Source organism: Pinus tabuliformis, chromosome 6 (assembly GCF_031772625.1).
Source record: "Pinus tabuliformis cultivar Carrire ecotype Pingquan chromosome 6, CPIR1, whole genome shotgun sequence".
NCBI lineage: Eukaryota > Viridiplantae > Streptophyta > Pinopsida > Pinales > Pinaceae > Pinus > Pinus tabuliformis.
In genome coordinates this window covers 1,923,051,992-1,923,070,057 of record NC_142292.1, presented here as the reverse complement: position 1 = coordinate 1,923,070,057, position 18,066 = coordinate 1,923,051,992, and the positions used below count along the sequence as shown (strand labels likewise).

At 38.5% G+C, this 18,066-nt stretch overlaps 1 protein-coding gene across 1 annotated transcript in view; it reads right to left on the bottom strand.

Annotated features, from left to right (window-relative positions):
* The window catches only part of LOC149266879 (uncharacterized), a 96,351-nt gene extending 78,511 nt beyond the window's left edge, over positions 1-17,840 (bottom strand). The window contains exon 1 of the mRNA XM_089431153.1: positions 17,276-17,840. Within this exon, the coding sequence (XP_089287279.1) occupies positions 17,276-17,606 (331 nt within the window). The 5' untranslated portion in view covers positions 17,607-17,840. The remainder of the gene's footprint in view (positions 1-17,275) is intronic.
* Between the last annotated feature and the right edge of the window lie 226 nt (positions 17,841-18,066).

The window sequence follows — 18,066 nt, the reverse complement described above, 5'->3', positions numbered from 1 at the left end:
AACAACAAGAGGTCATGTGGTCGAACTCGCCAGTAAAAACGCCCCTCCCCAAACTTTGGACTACCTTGCTCAACATGATCATTCCTACTTACCAATTCATCATAGATTACAAACTGCAAATACTGCTCACATTCACTGTTAACTCAAAAGGTGTTGTCATGTTGTCAAGGAACTAGTAGGGGATGTGGAAAGCAAAGTACGTTTACAACACGAAATCCAGACCAACTCCCACCACTCCACCGCCAGCTCTTAATGTATTATGTAGTCAATGCAATTAAGATAAGATTGGTTGAGCAAATGCACCCTTTACAGCTATGCTCAATGGAATCTGGTAAAAGATAATTTCTTCGATCCAATCAAGTACATTTCAGGATTTTCAAATATTTAATATTTGAGATGGATCTATGTTAATCTTTGGTAACATTTTTAAAAACATATTTGTATATATACAAGATGCTTAATTTAATTTAGTGTAAATGTTTGATTGAACTGTTAACAACCTCAGCAAATTCAGCGGAACAGCCAATCTCCAGTTTTTGGAAGGCTTAGATTTTTGTTTCTACAGATTCTTCTTTGTATCTGCTTTCTCTCATGGGCAGTTTGGCTTAAATGGTCTTTTTCTGATTTCTACCTGTTGTATAAGGTGGTGTAATATTTCTCCCTCTGAGCACAGGTTTTTTGGATGACATATGCTCTGTTTTATTTGTTCTTTTATCCTCTGGTGAGCTAAAATGTAAAGTTGTTGTTGGCATATTTCAGGAATACGCTCTTGTAGTGAATATGCGAAATGTAGCTTCATCATTTTATTATGAATGAAATTACGAGTATTTTTCTCTGGGAAAAAACAACCTCAGCAAATTCTTGGAAAGCACCAGAGATGTGATGATGCTCTGTTTGGATTCTTTTTCACAAGTATGCCGCCAAAATTCCTTGTTTTGTTCTCTAGGCGATTTCATGATTGGAAGTCACCATACAATTTATAGGAAATCTGCAATATGTTGCTATATCCCAAGGAATTCAAATATGAAAATTAGTGGAAAGGGTATAAAAAGTTTGAGTGAAACATGCACAACATCCATCATATACTTAAAAATCAAAGCTTAATATTGAAGCTGCTACCAATGAGATTGTGTGAAACAGATCCTTGATTGTGTAACAGTAAAACCCTGTCACTTGCATGCATCCCCTGCCCATATGGCTCATCATTTTATTAGATTTTCAGAGTTACTCCAGCAGTGATTACACCATGATTAAGGGCACTTCATGTGATGTGGGCTGCATGGTAGATGGATGACCCTTGATTGTTTAATGATGGGAATGCACATGCGGAGGTGGCTTACTCTCAAATGCTAGACCTTGTTTTGATGCTCATGTGGCACTCTTTCCTTTGAGCATGGAGGCCTTGACAACTAGATGAATTCTTCACAATGGTCACATGGAGGTTGACTTGCTTACTTGGAGGACACCTTGCTTTGGAGAAGATGCACTTGGCATTCTGGAGGAGGTCATCAAGCCTTAGATGGCATGGGCACACTTGGATCGCTTGCATAGAGGCTTTTACTTGATTTATGATAGCTTGGGTGAAGGGAGTGGTGATGTAGGTGTGATGGACCCAAAGGAACACATTGCTTTGGAGTGTTGGATCCTTTGAAGGCTTGTGGAGGGCGAGCGCTACACACATCTGGTGGAGTGTTCATGCCTTGGAGACTTGCTTGTTTTATGAAAGCTTGGGTGAAGGGAGTGGTGATGTAGGTGTGATGGACCCAAAGGAACACATTTCTTTGGAGTGTTGGATCCTTTGAAGGCTTGTGGAGGGCGAGAGCTACACACATCTGGTGGAGTGTTCATGCCTTGGAGACTTGCTTGTTGACAACATTACCTTGGAGCTTAACATGGGTCCTTTTGGTCTAGCGCTTTACATGTGTGGGCCTACTCATGTAGAGTAGCTTACATATAGAAATTAGGCCCACTTTATATTGTTGGCCTCCCCTACCTCTCATATAAATAGAGGAAGGAGAGAGTCCTTTCACTTATCTATTCATTCATCATCCTGTTGCACTGAGAGAAGTGAGGTGCATTTTACAGCCTAATATTCAAGAGATTCCAACATTTGTCCCATGTTCGTAACATTGCATATGTCAACCCTCTATGGAAAAGTTGAAAACCTCCCGATAACATCTGGAAATCACAAGTTTTTCAACTCATTGATGATATCGGCCAAGTTTTTCAGGTGTTTTTCAAACTTGAAAAACTCGCAATTTAATCGATAAAATTGCGATTCGATCCTAAAAATCGTGACTCTTTTCCGGGCCACGTATAAGTTAGGAAAGTCCAATTTTGTTACTCATTTTGTACTTTTTTAATTTTGCCAGGTTTTTGCTGATTTTTTCAATTTTTTCTCGACTTCTCAAATTTTCGAACCTTTGCCAATTTATTCCCGAGTTCATTTTTTCCACATTGTGTCAACCCAATATAATAAGTTACAAAAAACTAAAAATATAGTAAAAATAAATCTAATGCAAATGAAATAGTAATCATTCACTATTCTTATATGTATAAAAATAACAATATAAAACCAAAATCATATAAACTACAACAGATGAGGAATAAGAGACAATTCTATTTGGCAACATTCCTAGTTCTTTTTATCAACTCATGGTATAAACTTGAAGCCAAACCTTCCTTCTTTTCACACTACTATGAAAAGAAAGAATGAGAAAAAAGATTGGAGACTATTCTAAGTGAATCCTATCGAAAGTAGTATTTCCTACTGGTTTGAAGTTTGAACCATAACATATGATCCCGTAAAATGGTGAGTTGCATGATATACATATATATATATTAATATATGAAGAACACCAACGTAGATCCATCTTAACTTGGAACCTTATAAACACCAAGAGATTTGTGTATCAATTTGTTAAAATTGGCAACTAGGGCCAAACTCCACCTTGAACAACTCATATGATGGAGATGATATTTTTATTGGATTCCTCTTTCCGAGAGGTGCAGGATTGATCTAAAGATCATCTCATTTTGACAAGTAGAAATGGAATTATGAATTTATTTCTTCTATGGACAAATTGTCAAGGTCGGCCAAAAGTCTAATGTAGGCTCATGAAGCCCAACAGACGTGTCTCTTCATCTTCAACGTTGGGTATATATAGAGGAGTCATTTTCCTCATTTGGTCAATCATCACTCACATGTCTCTCTCCTCATCTGATTGGGTGTATGGATTTCTGGACAGCCTCTCTCCTCCACACGTCGGAAGGACGGTCTGTGATTTTCTGTTTCATGCGTTGACCAAATTGCAGAAGGTTTGACCAGTGTTGACTGGGCAGCAGTTGACCTTGTTTGACTGCGATTTTCTTGGAGAAATTCTGTTTGGGCAGGCCGCATTTCTGGGCACAGATTTTGAGGCATTCTAAACTGTTTGAACTTTGACCAGCATTGACCGCAGGGAAGTTGACCACAGGTTTGACTATGCATTGACCGAGTTTGACTGATATTTTCAGGACTGTTTTGGGCTGATTCGGACTGTCCTTGGAGGCCAAATTGACTGGGTTTGACCGAGCTGATTTGGAGGTGTAATTCTGCTAAGTTGACCAGCATTGACTTTCTGGTTAGGGCATCCTGTTGACTGCAGTTTGACTGGACAGATTTGACTGTGATTGGGCAAGTGAATTTTGTATATTGTACTCTCTCTCTCTCTGCTGAACTTTTGAAGAATAATAAGAAGACTTGATCAAAGTGTTTCCCCGCATTGGGGTTTTTCTCTAGCATCCGCCAAATATTGTGTCCTCTTGTCTTGGCTTGTCTTCTGTTGATTATTTATATTCTATCTGCATTTACTATCATGTTAATGTGATTGCTAATCTGGAAATTGATATTGGGCTAATAAGAAAAATTGAAGTAAATTGCTCTTAAGCATAGAACATACCATTGTTATCTAAAATTAACACAATTATTGTTTGTGTCTCACTTGATGCATAATACATCTGGAGTTTAGATGAATCTACACTAGTGTTAAAGATGAGATGAGAGTAGCACATTAGTCTCTCTGATGTATTCCTCATTGGATCGTCTCTCTGTCTTGAGCACTAAGGTTCTCAAGAAGTTCCAGGTTGTAATACGGTTAAGGTTTCACTCTAAGGATGCAAAAAAGCTAGGGTTTACCCTAGAGGAGATTCATTGCGGAGGAGGAGAGAACGAGACATCTTGTGTTGAAACCAAGGACAGCTTGCTGGTGTTTGATGCTTTGTTTGTTGGAGATCATTCTTGGTTTTCCCTAGCAAGGTTTTGGATAGCTTGAAAGGTTGTACCAACTTTGTGATAAAGCTGTGGTATGTACATGTACTTTATATATATATATATAAGCTGTACAATACTTGTGTAGATGCAGATTTGAATTTCAGCGTGCATTATCTTCTTGATTAAGTAGATTTCAGCATTTGTTATTCATCTTTATTGCGCAAAATTAAGCACTAAAAGTGTTAAGTGATTTCACATATAATTGGAAGATGCGAGAGCAGATATTCTGCTGTGAACTCTGTTGTGTTAAAGTTATTTTCAGATCCAGTACTTGGTTGGACAAGTATACCCTAGGTACTGAAATCTGTGGGCATGTGTTCGGTATCTTCTCGTGGACTGTCCAGTGTGTTAGTTGAAGTGAGATGAAATATTGCCCATTGTTCACTGTTGTAAGTTAATATTTAAAATTAGCCATATTGCTGAAGTTTACAAGGACTAAATAACCTCTTTGGGAGGTGAAATTTCTGTATATGCATTATAAGGTCATAATGCAGCAATTCATACATGATATCAAAGCTATCTTGTTGAAATCACTCTTTGTGAAAAGGGCAGTTGGAATTCAGCTGCATTGTACCTAGGAGGGGTGTGCTTGACTATGAGAATTTCAAGCCCTAGGTGACTAATGTCCTTATGATTTCAACCAAACAAGTAGATCGCTGAATTTAATTAACGCTAAAATTAAATTTCAGACCATAACATCAATCACACAATAACTAGAAACTAAACAGCAGAAATATAAAAGTTAATTTCTCACACAGGTAATTACTCCTTCAAATCAGCTTTTCATTGAAAAAACTTACAAGGAAAACTCCACATGCTTCCCCAAAAACAACATTACACAGTTACCAAAATTGCATTGAATTTGAAGTTTGAACTTCTACAGGCTGTTTGGGAGATACAGCTGCTGGGAAAAAAGGAGCAACAGCAGTTCTCTATTGTACAGCACTACTCCACAAGTTGTACAACTGATGTACATACCAATGTTGCAAACATCGGCATCGGGATAAAATCAGCAAGGGTCTGGAAAACCAAAAAAATCGAGAAAATATCGGTAAAAAATCGGCAAAATTAAGATACCATAAAAATATTTTTAAAAGACGGCAAACATCGGTTAGACCAAAAAATCGTGATTTCAAGATAAAATTGGGATGTTATCGAGATGTTCGCAACACTGGTACATACAACACTACTCTACAAGTTGTATGACCGATGTACATCGCTATTGTATGGATCTGTACAGTGCTGTCCAGACGGCTGTACAGATGTCCGTACAACTGTACGGAACTGCTATCTCAAACTGTGTTCTGCCTGGGAATGCTTCTTCCCCAGCCACTTGCTCCCTCTCTTTCTCACTCGCTCGCTCAAATATATGAAAATGCCTCTCCCCTGTCCTGTCTTTATAGTTTTAGCAAAGAATATTCTTTTAAAATTACTCCTAGTCTAAGTACAATATTAAACTCAACTGCTAAATACAAGACATTCATTTTGTTACTAAAGTGAATTACAAAATAGAATTACTTTTCCAAAAATAAAATTACTTTACAAAAAATATATATTATTTTTTTTTCGAAAACATCTCAAACTACTTTATCACATACTCACACTAAACATGTGTGAAAGTTCATGTTCAAACTATAATTTTCAACACTCCTTAGCAAGGAAGGAATTCTGCACCAATCCAAGTTTGTCTCTGAATGCTTCAAACTTCCCTTTTCCATGGGCTGGGTCAAAATCTCAGCTGCCTGCTGATCCATGAGAAGTTGAAGCTTCACTGCTCGCTTATGAATCCTGTCTCATATGAAGTGATATATGATCTCGATATTCTTAGGCCTATCATGAAACATTGGATTCTCATAGAGTTTGATACAACTTTGTCATAGAGATATTCTTAGGCCTATCATGAAACAATGGATTCTCATAGAGTTTGATACAACTTTATCATAGTAAACGATTGTACTATCTCATTTCCAATCAAACAATCCTGCAAGTAACTTGCAAAGCCAAATGGCCTCACAACTAGTAGTACTAGCTGCCATGTATTCTACCTCTACTAAGCTAAGTGCCACAAAATTCTGCATCCTGCTGAACCACGATACCATCATTGATCCCAAGCTAAAGCAGCACCCCGAAGTGCTCTGACCAAGCAACTTCACTCCACTATCTCCAAAGTACCTCAAACCATACTCCATTGTGCCCCTCAAATGCTTGAGCACATATTTTGTTGCTACCCAATGCTCATGTCTTGGCTCCACCATGAACCAACTCAAGGTGTTCAATGCAAAACATATCTCTAGCCTAGTTTTGACCAAATATATCAATGAACCTATCAATACATTTTAGGGATCCACCAACTCTAAATCTACAATTGTCACTTTCTTCAGATTAGTGATCATGGATGTAGCCATAGGTTTGCAATCCTCCATCTAAAACCTTTTCAGGATTTGAATTACATACTTACTCTACCCAAGGAAATCTCCCTTGGTCTCTGCCAAAACTCCAACCCTAGGAAGAAATGCATCAAGCCAATGTACTTCATCTTGAACTTTTCCGCCATGTCTGTTTTGCACCCTGTAATAAGTGTTTCTAATAAGCTTCTCTGCACTCCTCAAAAATAAGTCATCTACATATAGCATTGAAATAACCATATCATTCTAAGCAAATATATAATATAAGTTAGAATATGCTTCGCTTTTAGTGAAGCCCATACTCTGCAGATATCCATCAACCTTGGAATACCATGTTCTTGATGCCTACTTGAGTCCATAAGATGCTTTTTAAATCCCACACACATCAAACCCCTTCCCATTTACCTCAAAGCCCTAAGGCTAGTCTATGTACAATTTTTCCGCAATGATCTCAGTAAGGAAAGTTGTCTTCACATCCATCTAATGTATCCTCCATCTAATAAATGAAATCAAGGAAAAAAAAAGTGTGCCTTCTAACTAGAGAAAATGTCTACTCATAGTCCACTCCCTCTCTAAGAAAACCCTCTCACCACAAATGTTGCTTTGAACTTCTCAATGCTACCATCTATAGCATGCTTGACCTTGTAGAGCCACCTAAAACTCACAACTATTGTCCCCTCTTGTCTTGGCATTATGTCTCAAACACCATTCTTCATGATGGAGGTATACTTCTCCACCATGGCGTCCCCCACCATACCTGCTGGTATGTTGCCTTCTAAAAATTCAAAGGCTCAGAATCTAAAATGCTACTCGTCGATGCTATTATAGTCTAGAAACTTCTTCAAAGGTTTGATCTCTCTAAAAGTGCTCCTGGGAGTCTCAATATGCTCTTGAGCATTTCTTGATGTCTAACTAAGCCATCAAGGCGATAAAAAGTAGAAGGGGCTCATGTCTTCCCTTCTTCATTTGAAGGCTATTGTACTACCCTAAAAATCATTGGTGACACTAGCTCAACCTTTGAAACTTCTTGCTCCTAATCCTTTGTCACTAGAATAGGCTCATGGGAATTCCTAATTACAAAATCTTCCTCAACCCTTACATCCCAAATCATTATTGTCTTCCTCTGCTCCCAAATATAAACCTTGTAAGCCTTTGAAATTTCACTGTAACCCACAAATAAACACTTCATGTTGGAGGCTCCAACTTGGTCCTCTTCTCTATCAATACATGGATACAACTTTGGACAACCAAATATGTGGTAATGACTCACCTCAAGCTTCAGACCAGTGAATGCTTTCTCCAGCGTCTTCTCCTCTAAGATTATATGAGGGCATTGGTTCTACATGCAAATTGCATTGTTGCATGATTTAGCCTTGTTAACCACCCATATGTTTGGCCAACCCTAGGAGAAAATTTTCCTCCTATGATGCAATTTTTCAGCCAACAACCCTATCATGATCCACAAATAGTCAACCTCTTATGCCTCTCATATACTCTCTGGTCAATGTTTCCTTTCATCTAGCCTACTCATCCGATGACTTCATTTAATGTTTAGGAGAATTCTAGCATGGATCATAAGTTGAATTAGATAATAGACCGCTATTGGTTGTACACTTGTTCCCATGCTTCACCTTGGTGGTTATCACTTGCCCCTAGTCTAGTGTGACCTTTGTTGGGGCCTTTCTTTCACTACCTAAGAGCGGCACAAATAAGAGACTCTAATTGATCTTACATGTCCATTTTTATCCATACTTAACACCTTCTATCATCCCCATGTATCCACATCCCATCTTCGAGTTGATTTGTTATTTGTCGCTTATATTGGTTATCCCTATTTTCCTCATCCTTTGAGTAGAGACATGGAAACTTTGCCCTAAGAGGTCAATGCAGCAGAAAGAAAAGAAAAAGCATGGGCCGAATGTTAGAATGCAAAAAAATGGTTGGCATAAGAGAAAGTGTGTAGACAAAAGCACTTCAAGTTGGAGGCTCCAACTTGGTCCTCTTCTCTATCAATACATGGATACAACTTTAGGCAACCAAACATGTGGTAATGACTCGCCTCGAGCTTCACACCAGTGAATGATTTCTCCGATGTCTTTTCCTCTAAGATTATACGAGGGCATTGGTTGTACATGCAAATTGTATTGTTGCATGCTTTAGCCTTTTTAACCACCCAAATGTTTGGGCAACCATGGGGGGAAATTTTCCTCCTATGATGCAATTTTCCAGCCAACAACCCCATCATGATCCACAAATAGTCAACCTCATATGCCTCTATGGTCAATGCTTCCTTTCATCTAGCCTACTCATCCGACGACGGAGGGTCATTTAATATGAGGTGCATTAACCACTTCTATATTCAAGTGATTTCATTTAATGTTTAGGAGAATTCTAGCATGGATCATAAGTTGAATTAGATAATAGACCGCTATTGGTTGTACACTTGTTCCCATGCTTCACCTTAGTGGTCATTACTTGCCCCTAGTCTAGTGTGACCTTTGTTGAGGCCTTTCTTTCACTATCTAAGAGGGGCACAAATAAGAGACTCTAATTGATCTTACATATCCATCTTTATCCATACTTAACACCTTTTATCATTCCCATGTATCCACATCCCATCTTCGAGTTGATTTGCTATTTGTCGCTTATATTGGTTCTCCCTATTTTCCTCATCCTTTGAGTAGAGGCATGGAAACTTTACCCTAAGAGGTCAATGCAGCAGAAAGAAAAGAAAAAGCATGAGCCGAATGTTAAAATGCAAAAAAATGGTTGGCATAAGAGAAAGTGTGTTGACAAAAGCCTAGCTTGAGCTCTACCCCCCTCCTCATTAAACCTCACCAAATTCATGGTTAAAATCATGATCTATCTAAATGAAAAGACCTTTGAATATCCAACCCTAATGAACAAGAAAGGGTCAATAATGGTTATTATGAATCAATGAAAGCTTGTTATCCAAGCTATATATGTGTAGAATTTCCACGAAATTATGATCTGTTGATAAGAACATCTGAAAACACTTTATTTTCTTACAAACACATAATTTCTCTACTCAATTTGCAGTGGAATTAGGAACAGAAATAAAACACAATCCCACAATTCAAGACACAATTTTTATTAGGGAACCCAACTGGGAGAGCCCTCTGCTTGATGAGAATTTTATTGATAGAAAAACTGAGCAATTGCTCTCTTACAAAATACTATTGTTTCAATCTGAAAGACACACTTGTCTTTCTTGCTTGTTCTAAGCTTGAAACCTTTGCAAGACTGTTGATCTCTATTGCCCTCTACCAACCTATGCACAAGCTTCTCTTGCACACTCTTCCTCTCACAAGCTCCACGCACAAACTTGTGCTTCCTATTGCTTGGTCTCACCAACTCGTGCTCACCAAAACAATGATTAAACTTGTGCCTTCGTTCCTCCTTTTAAAGGCAATTCAAATGGTTAAAATTAGTGAGTTTTCTAATTAAGGAATTGAACTAGAGCTTTTCTAGTTAACAAAAGTCAACAAAACTAGTTAATTAGATCCTCCTAAAATTTAGGAGGCTAACTCCACTTAAGCTTTCAATTCCCAATTTAACTCACACTAGAAGATCAAAACTTGACCTTCAACTTCAACACATCAATTAACTACCTCATGCACTCCTAATTTTTAGGGAAACTCCTAAATTTTAGGAACTCGACCATACACAAAAAGTAACTCTACTTTGACTTCTTGAATTAAAGCACAAATCAAGGAATCACTTTTCTCGTTAATTTTCAACACTCCCTCTTAGTGAGGAAGGTGTTCCTAGAAGAACCTCATCCACCTGGATTTGTCTCCAACACGACCATGTTCTTCACTGCTACAATTGCTCCCTCTAAACTATAAGGCTTCCCTGCTTTCTTCCGCAGAACCTACTTTGAAGACATGTTCTTTCCCACCATGCTCTGCGAGCTCTGCTCCTCTTCATCATCCTACTGGTCAACCCAACTATAAACTAGCTTAAACTTAACTAAGATATCGGTTGAGGCTCCATCTTGAGAGATTTATCCTGCTTTCACTCAACCATTACTTCTCTTCTCTATGCACTACCTGCCTTGCTGCTCAAGGTTGCACCTATCTCTACCTGCAACTTGTAGAGATTCTTCACCCTCACACCTATTTGCTTCTTACGTCCAGAAGCTAAGTGTTCGAGGTACGCCTTACCTCTACTGAACATGACATTGTATCATTTATCCTCAAGGATAGCTACGGAAACCAAGTTCTTCATCAGCCCTGGAACATAGAGAACATCTTTGAGATGAAGAGTATTACCTGAATCCCTCTCGAAGCTAACAATACCAACTCCCCTGGTAGCATACTTGCCATTATCTCCAAGCTCGATATTCACCTGCATATCCTTCTCCTCCAACTAACTAAAGTACTCTCAATTTCTAGTCATATCAAAAGAGGCTCCTGAATCAATGTACCACATACTGCTCCCTACTGAGCTTGGCATGCAAGTTATCAATGAGAAGTCCTTCTCAAACTGAGAGGCAAACTCATCTACCTGAGCTAATGCAGCTACATGCTCCTTATTCAATCCCTTCTTCCGGTTAGGACACTTGGAAGCATAGTGTCCAAAAGTAGGACAACGGAAGCATTTATTTTACTCAGATTTGTCTTCTTCTTGTCACCCTTTTGACTTTACCTGCAAGAGCAAGATTCTCCTCCTCCTTCTCAACCTTGGAACCCTTGCCACTGCTTCTAGAAGTCTCTACTAGCCTAAGCCTTAACTCTACCTGGATGAAGTCACTCCATAAGTGTTCCCAATCCGGCAACTTATCTCGTCCAGTAATACTATGAACAAATGTATGCCAATCTTTGGTAAACCCATTCAGAACCACACACACTAGCTCTGTGTCTATAGGCTTCTCTCCAACAACTGCTAGCTCATCACGAACTTCCTAAACTCTGGTGAGATAGGCAGTGACACTCTCACCATTATGCATCTTGATTGTCCTCAGCGTCTCTTGGAGGACCATCTTCTGGTTCTTTGAAGAGTTCTAGTAGAGCTTGACTAAGGCATCCCACATATCCTTAGTTGTATCTTTACCTGCAACATGAGGAACTATATGATCTCGAAGTCCATCCAAGATCATTCTCTTTTCCTTGGCCATCTACCTTTGGATGAGCCTTAACTCGTCTAGATCTGAAGGTTCTACAACACCGTTCTCAACAAATTCTTTCAGCCCAAACTCGTCCAACAAGAACAATATGCGGACCTTCCAAACACAAAAATTTTAGGAGCCATCCAGTCTATTCTGCTCCCTCAATCCCAATCCTGTGTGAGTTGTCATCTTTCAACTTCGAAGACTCTTGTGCTGATCGATTTATGTTCAGGGCTCTAATACCATGTAGAATTTCCACAAAATTTTGATCTGCTGATAAGAACAATCTAAAAAAAACACTCTTTTATTACAAACACAAAATTTATCTACTCAATTTGCAACGGAATTAGGAACAGAAATAAAACATAATCACACAATTCAAGACACCATTTTTTAATTAGGGAACCCAACTGGGAAAAATCTCTGCTTGATGAGAATTTTATTGATAGAAAAACTGATTAGTTGATCTCTTACAAAATACTATTGTTTCAATCTGAAAGGCACACTTGTCTTTCCTGCTTGTTCTAAGCTTGAAACCTTTGCAAGACTGTTGATCTTTGCTGCCCTCTATCAACCTATGCACAAGCTTCTATTGCACACCCTTCCTCTCACAAGCTCGACGCACAAACTTGTGCTTCCTATTGCTTGGTCTCACCAACTCGTGCTCACCAAAACAATGATTAAACTTGTGCCTTCGTTTTTCCTTTTAAAGGCAATTCGAATGGTTAAAATTAGTGAGTTTCTTAATTAAGGAATTGAACTAGAGTTTTTTTAGTTAACAAAAGTCAACAGAACTAGTTAACTGGATCCTCCTAAAATTTAGGAGGCTAACTCCACTTAAGCTTTCAGTTCCCAATTTAACTCACACTAAAAGATCAAAACTTGACCTTCAACCTCAACACATGTTAACTGCCTCATGCACTCCTAATTTTTATGGAAACTCCTAAATTTTAAGAATTCGGCCATGCACAAAAAGGAACTCGACTTTGACTCCTTGAAGTAAGGCACAAATCAAGGAATCATTTTTCTCACTAATTTTCAACATTATGTGAGTTAATGATGAACAAGGTGTATATGGGGGGTGATGAAAATAAGCCTAGAACACTCAAAATAGGTAATAACTTAGACCCCACGATTGCTCCCTCTTTACATTTTAACACTAAAGGATGCTATGAAATCAAAACCCAATATAAGACAATGGCATCTTCCATGAAGTAAAACCCACACCATGTCATTGATCACTTGTACCTACTAACTGATGGGTAGGCCTAGGAATTGTTCCTCCCCCTATGGTTGGAAGTACCTAATAGGGCCTTATTATAACCCTCCCATACCTAAGTATGGTAACTTGTTTATAAATCATAAGCTAGGAAGACATTTGAAGGTGATGCTTGTGTGAAGTACTTTGATGCCTTCAACATTGAATATGGCCCACTTTGATACTCTTATGGTTCTTGCACCCATAATGTTGATCTCACTTGATTCTGTGAATGTGTTAGATCTTTGCTCCCACGTACGACCTCCATCCCTTATAGAGCACTTTGATAGAAGGTGTTGGACATTTATCGAGGAGCATTCACCTTGGGATGCTTGAGCACAGTTGATGACCCCCTCACTTACCTCTGCAACCTTGGACACTACCCTCCAAAGCCAAGTCATTTCCTTTAAAGTTGTTGTACCCCAATGTTGACAGGACGCCTCCAGAATGGCATTGCACCTACTTAATGGATATTGCCATGTTTTAACAATGTAATGATGATGATGCTAACATGGGACCCCTCTAGAGAGAATAATACATTATTCTGCATGATGACATCATGCCCTAGCACTATGATGTCCCTTTCATGATGCTTAGATTGATGACATGGGCATCCTTTTGGGGGGCATTGGGTTGATGATGCCTTGATGATTTGGCACCCATTTGATGAGGACACATGACATGTGGATGAGATGCACCCTTTTGGAGCCATCCATAGGATTTTCAACAAGAAAAGCACCTTTTTGGAGGATGATGTCACCATTGGAGGGAATTTGGCTCACACATGGATTATATGAGTCATATTTTTGTGTTTTATCATTGAGTTAGCTATCTTTGAGGATCAACTTGTGACCTATGCAACTTGTGATCACAATTTAATATTATTTTAGGGCTTTTTAGGCTAAATTAAAGGAATTTGACTTGGTTGCCCTCATATAAGTAGAGGGAGGTTGAATTACCTTTATTCATTAGCATAGTTGGAGATCACACAAACTAGCTACTTATCTCTTCTCTCTTATTTATTTATAGTGTCATTGTTATGAACCAAAACTTGAATAGGTTCGCCATATAAACATACAAATTTCATTCTCTAACCCCTCTTAATTGAGCTATATCTGGGCTAGAATCATTTGGCCTAATGAGGACTTGCTAGTTCTTGAACTCCACTGCAAAGCCCTTGTCCTCCATGACAAAAACTAAAAGCTAATTCTTCCTAAGACATAGAGCAAACAAAACATCATCAAAATATAAAGAATTACCTATCCTGAGCTGGAAGGGAATAATATTGAATCCTACTACTATGCACTTCGTATCATAACCAAGCTCAGCCTATGCTCCTGAATTTTGATTCTTTGGAGTAGAAAACAACTACTAGGATGATGTCATATATCGAGAATTGCATTAGTAGAAAGGCGAGATCTCATCAAGAAATCTTTCTCAAACTTGATAACAAACCCATTCAACTAACTTTCTACAAAGACTGCTACCTTCTTCTGTTGCTACTTCCCTTTACCTTGCTTCTTTGACAATGTGATGCATAATGACCATGCTTATTCCAAACAAAGCACTTGATTTTACTTCAATCCTTCTTTCCTAGCTATGAGGTCGACTCCTCACTCTTTCCCTTACCCTTGTTGGGTCCTTCACCTTTGCCATTATTTCACTAACCAAACAAAGTTAAGTTCTCGTCACCACCCTTCTTGTTGGCCTCTGACTCCATGTAAGTCTCCTCCTGGACACAATCATCCCTAAGCCTCTCAAGGTCAGGGAGGTTTTCTCGAGCACAAATACCTTTAGCAAATGGTTCCCATGAAGTTGGGAAACCATTCAGTGCCATGTTCATTAGCTCTACACCTACAACCTCCTCCCCAACCTCTACAAGTTGATCACAAATTTGTGTGATCTTCATAAGGCAATCAATGATTGTGTGTGATCTAGTCATCTCTACGGATCTAAGTCTTGTTTGGCTATATCATCTTCTTGTTTATGTTTTAACTCTTGAAAAGATTGACCAAGGCATCAAACATCTCTTTCGTCATAGTCTTCTCGAATACATGATGGATTAGATGATTCTTTATAGCATCCAAGATCATTCCCTTGGTCTTCACTTCCTTTTTGTTGAGGGTTGCAAGTCTCACAGCTCTATAGGCAGAGTCACATCATCCTCGACAATATCCTAAAGATTATTTCCTTTCCCTCTTGTTGAAATAAGTAGAAATCCTTTCCTCTTATTGAAATAAGTAGAAATCTTGATAACTTTTGACAATTATAAGTTCTAAAAACTTATTCTTGCATGGACCATGTCAATGCAAAAGCTTAAATAAATTATCCTAAAGCATGCTTGCAAAACCTTTATAATATTTGTAAGTCCTTTATCCATCTAGATATCAACTACCACTTCATCCTTTTGATGATAGGAAACTAGACATCTCATCATCTTCCCAATAGGCTTGCATTTGGAGGTTACATCAAATCTATACATGAAAGAAATATTTACATGCAATTTAGAACATGAACTATAACCAGTTATAGCTTGTTATACCATTAGTAAGAGAGAACCCTAATGATTGGCACCATTTGAAGGATCTCTAGTCACCCTTATCTATTGAATATACACTTTTCGAGAAACTTATTATACCATTCATAAGAGAGAACCCTAATGATTGGCACCATTTGAAGGATCTCTAGTCACCCTTATCTATTGAATATACACTTTTCGAGAAACTTATTATACCATTAGTAAGAGAGAACCCTAATGATTGGCACCATTTGAAGGATCTCTAGTCACCCTTATCTATTGAATATACACTTTTGAGAAACTTATTGGTCGTATATCCACTCTTAAGACCACTTTGGAAAAAGTGTCAAGGCTTAACACTTAAGCATCCTTCGAGTTATCATAAGATTCCTATTGAAATATTATACATAATTCTCAAATATATTCTGCTCCATTGGAGTGGTCAAGGCTTATTGCTGTTATACAAGCGATTTCTTCCTACAGATTGCAATGATTGTACGTGTACACTATGACACCCATTTTTTGCTAAGAGATGTAAAAAACCATAAAAGAATCATCTTATGGAAAGAAAAAAAAACAGACCCTGATTAAGTTTAGATAGAATACTCTATGACATGGACTCTTTTCAAAGATCTTGTTTGGGGGACAAGACTGACTATGGAGTATTCATGGATGTAATACCCCTCCTAATTATATAATGATTAATTGATTAAAAGATGAATATAAGATGATTAAAATGTTGTTTAGACGTATGTGTGTCATAATAAACAGTTGAACAAACTATGTTTGGCATCCCAAAATAGTTTATACAAATTTTAAATCTCCTCCGTCTTCCCTGTTTGGTTCAACCTCCTAGAAAAATGGGACTTCCCCATGGAAGAGACTCAGTGTTCAGATAATGGTGCAGCACTGGGAAGATTTAATCTTTCTTTTAATCCAAATTTTTATCATATGATCATAAAAAAGGATGCTGACATATTCTCCTCGTCTCCAAAATTTCAAACATTAACTACCCTTCATATATAAAATCATCTCTTCATTATTTAATACAATTAAGAAATTACCATACAAATTATCAGATAGCAAGTGGCATATAAGAAATAGCAGATAACATTTTGAAAGGGGGAGAATGACCTATAAACCACCTCTACTAATGTGGTTGGGCACAAGGAAGTTCACTTAAACCAACTTGACGCATAGGGCCTCTGAAAGTAACAATGTGTTGAAACTTAAAATACACCACGAAAGCAATAACACGGCCTATATAGAATTTGACAGCGAGGATTCATTAGGTGTATTGCAGGATTCAATCGCCTACAACTCTCGTAGGCCAAATATGAGAGCGAGCAGATCATCATAAAATTGGGAATGATAGTCAACGGTGGCTGCTGAAAGTGGGGTGTTGATGTTGCTTCCACCGCTGTTCATGTTTTCGCGGTGATAATTTGTTTGTGTTCGTATTCATGGACGCGCAAGCACATACAACAACTATTGCTTTTCCGGTAAAAGTCTTGGTTGTGTTCGTATTCATAGATGCACCAGAAGACACAACATCTATGAAGCCAGATGCAAATCCTAGATATCTTTTGGGAAAATAGATACACCCACTGAACTCACTTGAAAATAAAAATCAGAAGGTAAATTTGCTTACCCACAGAAGAGGAGGCAATCGCAGAACCACAGCCGAAGGTCTTGAAGCATGCATCTGTAACTTGGCCGGTTTCTTCGTCCACTTTGATCTGCAATTTCATGACATCACCACAAGCCGGAGCTCCCACCAAGCCGGTACCAACGTTGGGGTCATTCTTATCGAAGGATCCCACGTTGCGTGGGTTATTGTAATGGTCCACCACCCTCTCGTGATACCCTCTTCTATCATTCTTCCATATTGCTGGAGCAGCAGCAGCAAGTCGTATGTTCGAAGCCTGTTCGCCAGCACGAACAACCCTCCCCAGGCTTCGAACCGCCCCGCTCAGCAACATGATTACTCCTGCTCAACGATTCCCAACAAATTACAGACTCCAAATAACGCGTGCATACAATTTTAATTTAAATGGGTTTGATGCAATCGAGAAACAGAAGATGTTAATGGCAGAGGGCGTTTATATAACGAGATCCACGACGACTCCCACCGCTACCTCACCGACTCTATTGAGTTTTAGAGGACACGCGCCAAGAACTCAAAATCCCTTGGGCATAGTGGCACTGCAACCATGGGTTTTGGTATAATTAGGCTCGAATCGATGGATAGAAAGGAGTGCATTTTGATAAATATATTGCATGCACTCTCATATTGAGGTTATTTCGATCATTCGTAAGAATTTGATAATGTCGCTACTCGTTGACTCCTAGTTAGGTGTGTAACCATATGTGTCTTGGTCATATGGGTTCTTTAGGATTTTTATTATTATGTCCATTGTCGTATAGAATGATCATGATTGT